Source organism: Chaetura pelagica, unplaced genomic scaffold (genome assembly GCF_000747805.2).
Source record: "Chaetura pelagica isolate M959 unplaced genomic scaffold, ChaPel_1.0 scaffold88, whole genome shotgun sequence".
Taxonomy (NCBI): Eukaryota; Metazoa; Chordata; class Aves; order Apodiformes; family Apodidae; genus Chaetura; species Chaetura pelagica.
The window spans coordinates 1019303-1026026 of NW_009954313.1; the positions used below are offsets into that span (position 1 = coordinate 1019303).

At 40.7% G+C, this 6724-nt stretch overlaps 2 protein-coding genes across 2 annotated transcripts in view; both read right to left on the bottom strand.

Annotated features, from left to right (window-relative positions):
• HADH (hydroxyacyl-CoA dehydrogenase) overlaps positions 1-1012 on the bottom strand; it is a 17409-nt gene extending 16397 nt beyond the window's left edge. Inside the window, exons 1-2 of the mRNA XM_010004111.1 lie at positions 991-1012; positions 14-246 (exon numbers count right to left, since the gene is read on the bottom strand). Of these exons, the coding sequence (XP_010002413.1) occupies positions 14-246; positions 991-1012 (255 nt within the window). The remainder of the gene's footprint in view (positions 1-13; positions 247-990) is intronic.
• A 3106-nt stretch (positions 1013-4118) lies between these two features.
• Positions 4119-6724, bottom strand: part of LOC104394510 (cytochrome P450 2U1) — an 8480-nt gene continuing 5874 nt past the window's right edge. Inside the window, exons 3-5 of the mRNA XM_010004112.1 lie at positions 5741-5902; positions 4701-4868; positions 4119-4297 (exon numbers count right to left, since the gene is read on the bottom strand). Of these exons, the coding sequence (XP_010002414.1) occupies positions 4119-4297; positions 4701-4868; positions 5741-5902 (509 nt within the window). The remainder of the gene's footprint in view (positions 4298-4700; positions 4869-5740; positions 5903-6724) is intronic.

Consider the following 6724-nt stretch of genomic DNA (forward strand, 5'->3'; position numbering starts at 1 on the left):
CCGCGCGCCCTGCCTCTGAGGGTTCCCGCTCTTCTTCACCCGCGGCTGCAGCGGGGCTGGGCGGTGATCGCGGATGACGCTTGAACCCGTATCCCCGGAGCGGCACGTGCTGCCGGGGGGGCCCGTGACAGGGAGACACGCGCCTCACTGGGGCAGAGGTCACCTCCGCCAGCCGCGGGAGCGCGCCAAGGAGCGGCCGGGCCCGCGGGAACCGCGTCCTGCCGCTGGGCAGGCGCACAGACCGTCCTAAATAAATAAAAAAAGAAACCCCTTCCTGTATAAACACAAATGACTGAACCTCATCAGATGCAGGCTGCCACGGCTTTCGATCCCTTCGATCCCTTTACCGCCAGAACAACCAGCATCTCAAGTCAGCAGCAGCTGAAAACACAGCAGTGTGTCCTGCTTGGGTCAGAATCGGTGAACATTACCCAACTTGTTTTCTTCCAACAAAGGAAGCCGAATATTCTCCTATCTCTGCACTTTGTACCAAAAGCACAGTGCAAAAAATCCCCCCTTTCCTCACCCACCCTCATCTGACGGCAGGTTAGTCAGGAGCAGCAAGGGGCTGCTGCAAACAGCTTTACTCAACTCAGAGTTCCTGTTCCTTGTGTACACAGATGACAGCCGAGCAGGTAATTAATGACATTCCCTAAAAAAAACAGCAACATGCCAAGTTACCTGCAAGCTAACTCCAGTGTGTAAGAGACACGATTTCCACAAACAGCTGTTGCTCCCTAGTGCCCAGCACTGTACACACCAGTGCTCACACCCGCTCCTTCCCCACAAGCACCATAACTGTCTCCTGCTCGGCCCTCCCCTCCTGTGTTGAGGGATCTCCTGCCTCTCCCTGGGCTCCCTCCTGGCCAGAAGCCCCAGCTTTCTGTCCAGCACCCCAGGCTCTCCCCGGGCACTCCCCTCCCTCTGACCCCCTTCATGCCAGGAGTCCAACAAAACTACACCAACTCTGCCCACAGGTTTGTTTCCTACCTCTTTCCTTAAGACTGTTCATCTCCTGGTGGGAACTCACTCTCCACTTTATCTTCTTTTCTCTACTCTTCCCTCTCCTTTTATTCCAAGCAACTTTTTAAAACTGCACTGAGAGAATGAACAGACATAGCAGTCTATCATTTGACGATAACATGCCTGGCGTTGTATATTCCCAGTGTAATTTTACTCCCCCACCCCCTTATCTCCTCACCCAAAACATTTTATAACATCTTCTCACTCAAAAGCTTTCTTTGTAAAATGCCAGACACCACAAGCTTAGTCAACAAGTGGAACTCATTAAAATAACTGCCAAAAACTTATTTAGGAATTACTTTATTAAAAATAAATTACACTGAAGCAAAGTCTGAAGTAATTTTTAGAAATAAAGACATTTCCAGCATTCAGAAATAGCCATCCACTTCTATAAACACACTCTTTTCAATAAGGCATTATCTGAGATGCTTTCTCTGCTACAAAAAGGTAGGGGAAGGATACATTCACAAATACAAACCAAATCTGGTAACACTTTACTTACAGTTTACCAAAAATGGCAACAAATTTTTTAACCACAAACATTTCATTGCTTTTGTGCTATAGTTTAGCTGTTTTCACGGCATCCTGAGAAAATATCAGTGCATCTGGAAAGCATGAAAGGCAGGTCTTTATTGTAATTTCCAACAGCATCCTGCATCCTGGCAGGCATGGACACGACTGCACCTTCACATCAGTATTTTTAGCTGGTCACACCACGCAGCATCTGATTACAGGTATCATCAAAAACTGCATCTCAAAGTACTATTTGTAGAAGGATTTTTCAGAGGTGACGTTTTAAACTAGTCCCAGCAGGCAAAATGAGAACAAATATGTACAATTCCACATACTATGGAATTATGAGAATTGTGTCTTCTTTGGAATCTTTCAAAAAAAGAATACTACTAAAGTGTTTTTCAAACGTGTCCTCATTGATTAGAAGGACAGGTATTTAACATAAATGATTAATTGCACACCAACATCATTATGTTGCTTGAATAGCATCTCAACAGAAAGATAAATATTATCAGCACTTAATTTTAGCTTTGCAATCAAGCAAATATAATTTTATGAACTTCCAGACAAAAATCCCAAGTGTACGGAATCCATTTATTCATTGGAAAGTATACAGTTAAAGAAATAAATTACTTATCACTCCAATACTGTCAGCTTTTAGTGCCTCGGTACCAAACTCAACTTTATCGTGCTATGGGGTTTTCAACAATGTTATACAAAGAAAAGACTGAAGATGAGCATGGGCAACCTAGAAAGTCTTAAGATAGCCTATGTAAGAACTGGAAGTTTTTGCACCAACTTCCCAGTGGGGTACCTGACCAACTAAATATATAATCTAGAAATTAAGCCAATCTATTATTCAGAACAGCTAACAGAAAATCTTAATTTAAATCCAAAATAACTGTCTTACAGTCTTTGCTAGGCACTACCTGCCTTTTAAAACCTCAAGTTAAAAAGTGATAAAAACGTAAATTAATTTGAAGTTGAAGAGTTAACACTTACTTTACAATTTAGGTCTGGTTTCTGTTCTGGAATACCCAACTCCACTCCACAGTCAAGTTCACATTCCAATCTTGTAAACTTGACATTAGGAGGACTGCTTACATTTTCTATATCTCCAATAAAGGAAACAAAAAAAAAATTCCTTACACAAGTACATATGTACTTATTTAATCTGATATGAAAATCTGCTAGATCAAACGGTGTATAAAGAGATTTAAAGATGATTAAGAACAATAATTTAGAAGTTAATTTTACATGTTGGAATTCCAAAAGGTCACTTTTGATGTGTGAGACATCTTTCAAATAAAAGGCAAGATGGAGTGTCCCCTTCTGAAATACCCAAGATTTCCCTGGTGACTGGTTTGACAGTGGGAAACAGCACTGAAATTTTGCATTTGAAAGGAGTAAGGTATGATACCACTAATACGGTATGAAGTACAGATCTTGTTACTCCACATGGAAGATAGCAAAGAGAAAGCCTTTATATTCAAACCTCAAGTTTGTTAGATTCCTCATGTTCCATGCCTAAACATGTAAGACATCTGTAGTGCTGTATTGATGCTGTGTTTAAAGTAAGACTCCAGTTCCCAAAGCCAAAAAGGTAGTGGCAGTACTGTCCACAGTCCCTGACAATGCTAACCTGAGTGCAAGCCCCAGCCTCAGGATTAAGCACGCAGTTTTCCGCGATGAGTGGGCTGCTGGTCTCATCCAGACTGCAGCCACTGCTGGCGTGGGGAAAACAGTGAATATGAAGTGGCAGTACAGATGTTGTCTTGAGTACCTGCTTGGCACCAAAGAGAACGGACTTCTGTTTCTTGTTAGAGAAGTCTGCTCTCATTTATATTCTGAGATAAAGCATCTGCATCCAGACGCAGCCCACTCCTTTCACATTAAGAACACTGTATATTCAAGGATTCACTTTGCCTCCAAGCCTGGGTTTTTAGAATTGGCACCTGCTTGTTTATAGTGAGCCTTGATAGTGCAGGAATCCAATCTACACCTAATGAGTTACTTTCAAGAAAGAGTCCTCCAAGGTTAAAATAAGCATGATTTAGTAATCTCCAAAAAGCATCTATCATTATTTAAGCTCAGTTATAATGTTTCTTTACACAGAAAAAAAACACCCTCTCATTCATTAATCCTTTTGGTATTAGAAGATGTTCTTTCCTCATTTGGTAAAAAAAAAAGTTTACATACTGCTTTTACCAAAATAACAATTACTATTTGCTAAGCATTATCAGATCTTTTGGACCATTCTCCCATAATTAATATTTTACAAACTGACATTTAGTGACAAACTGACAATTGACATATAGCTTATAGACAGAGGGGCTAACCCCAGAAAATGTTAGCATCAAATCACAAACTATGCTGTCAGTTCATTTGTGGAATGCAACAGCTGACAAAAAAAAACCCAAATTTTCTTTTTCCAGAAGTGTCAATCGATCATTCTCACTGACCCTGAAACCCTCTGGAGTTGGTGGTGTTCTGGAAAGAATGTAACAAAGTAAGCTAGAAACAAAATAAAGCTGGATTTTTAAAGTGCAGTATTTCTTCATTTAATCTTTGTAGATGTTCCATTATTTCTTCAAAGCTATTATATTGAACGGACATGGAGCTAAAGTCAGACCAAACCTTCCCTCCATAGATGGTTTTGCATCATTTTCAGGATACAAAAAGGTAAAACTTTGCATTAGACTTGCAAAAATTAAGAACAGCTCCATTTTTGCCAACTGCTCTCCCATGCACACACGTTTACCTAAAGAACAGTTAAAAGAGACATATTACTGTTTTTATACTGTTGATACATTTGTTAACACACTTACAACTCCCATGCTTGCATAGTCCAAACACAGAAAGGCTCAAGCTACTACTTAGCTCTGAATTCTGAAGCTTTGGTCTCCTGTATTTCAGCCTAAGCCTTGGCCAGCTGTCCTGCTTCTTAACAGCATTTACATACACAGCATAGTATTAATAATTTCTCGTTTCTCCCTAGCAACTGCAGACTTCAGGAACCAAACCCAACCCATTTTGCAAGCCACCAACTGTAATACAAAGTTCTGTAGTTGGTCATACAAGCAACTTTCACATCTTACACCTCCAAGGCCCTACACTTGAAATACCACTTTCCCCCCACCAGCTCCTCACTGTGTGTATCTTACCCATTCCAAACGGAATGAATGCCTCTTTCTTAATTAGCTGGCCATTTTCATCCAGGAATCTTGATGGTTGAAATTCATCTGGTTTTTCCCAAATGTTAGGATCTCTATGTACTGACCACAAGTTGGGAACGATCACACTGCCCTTAGGAATAGTATATCCCTGCAGTACTTTAAACAAAAGTACAGAAGATCAGACAATTTGCTAGAAGTACACAGGGGAGTCTCATAGTTGTTAAAAAGATGACTAGATGATGTCACAAAAACTGTATGGATCCCAAGCTGTGGGCTGCAAATGAAGCAGGAGCTTAAGGCAAAGGTAGCCTGGGAAACAGAAGCAGCAATCATTCAAAATGCACTCTGCTGCATGGAAGTGTTGTGACCCACTTTCCTTCTTTTCCTGTGCTGTCACAGAGGAAGAGGGAAGATTTTGAACTGTTATCACAAAAGGGGTTTGAAGTGACTATTCTCATTTCAGCTTGTTGCACCTCACTGTCCTGCTAGCCAAAACGTTTAAGAAAAACAGATCAATGCATTGCCGGGTTTGAAAGTCAAGTGTTGCTACCACCCTTTCACTTTGGCCACTGTTCAGGTATGTTTGTGAAAACATACTGCCAACAAGATGACTTGGGAAAATATATTTTTTGTTGTTTTCTGTAGGTGTGGAGCTCAATGGCATAAGCCTTTCAAGTTTTAGCAAATCAATTGCTCCAGATTGATAGTTTCAGACCTCTGTGTGAGATGTCCAAAATCAGTTGGCCACTTCAGGTACTGAGTCTTAGCTGCCAACTGTCACAAAGCACACCAGTCAGCACAAGCTCAGAAAAGAAACTGCTCAAAGTTAGCAAACTTCTGGATGTTAGGTCAGACATGCTACTTAGATAAAGGAGAATCTTGAGCCCGTCTATTCCCTATAAAGGGCATTTTACGTACTTGGGTTACCTGTCTAATACATAAACAAAGCCTTTGTAAATTGTCACTAGATATCCCATCAGTTCTTCACCAACAAAAGAAATGCTGTATTAACAAGTCTCTACACTTACCAGCAGTTTCTGAGGCCATTCGAGGAATAGACAGGGGAACAACTGCAGTCATCCTCTGCACTTCCAGAATGGTTGCCTCTGTGAAAGGCATTTGAGCCTTGTGGGAAAGGGAGGGTATTTTGTCACATCCTAGAACTGCTTCAATTTCTGCATGAACCTTCTCTATTCAAAGAGAGTAAGGAAAAAATAAATAAATATACACAATATGCAAGACAACATCATCTCAATTCAATTTTCCTGTGCTTTGTTGTTTGAATTTGTCAAAAATGACCGCAAAACCTGGAAACCCTAGCTAAAATAAGTACTCCAAACATAAGCCTTAAGAACAGACTCAGTTAAGAACAAAACAACCAAGAACAATCTTGACAACTGTCAAGAGTAAAGTTACTGAGATGACAGATATTGTTAGCATATCTGTATTGGAAAAGTACAGGAAAAATTCTGTTCTAGTTCCAAATGTATCCATCATCTTAGTTTAAGATTTTAACTCTACAGTAATTTGAATGCTGAAAACATCGATCTCCTGGCCTGCATTTAAAAAACAAACAAACAAACCCCAAAACAATCAAACAGAAACAAAACAACACAACAAAAAGTTACTGTACACTGTGTGGCTAAGCTGTCTTTTGGACCTGAGGAGATCCAGCTCTCAGAACTGGGAAAGGTAGTGAAGAGGTAGGAAAGCTTTTCTCTGGAGCAGGATTTCTGATGCTGTTACTGCAAGTATTTAAGCCACTTAACTCTGCTTCCTGCTTTATACTCACAGAACCTAAACTTAGCTATTTCCTAGTTCCCCCAAAAGGCAGGAGCACATGCTCCTTCCCCCATCCAGCCTTTCTGCAGAGGAAAAACAGAAGTCAACAAGCTTATGTCCCTTATCATTCATGTGAGGCACAAAGTGTCAAAATATTTGCTTGCCCCTTTAATTTCACTAAAGGCTCAGCATACAAGCAATTCTCTTCATAGATGCTTCCAAGATGCAAG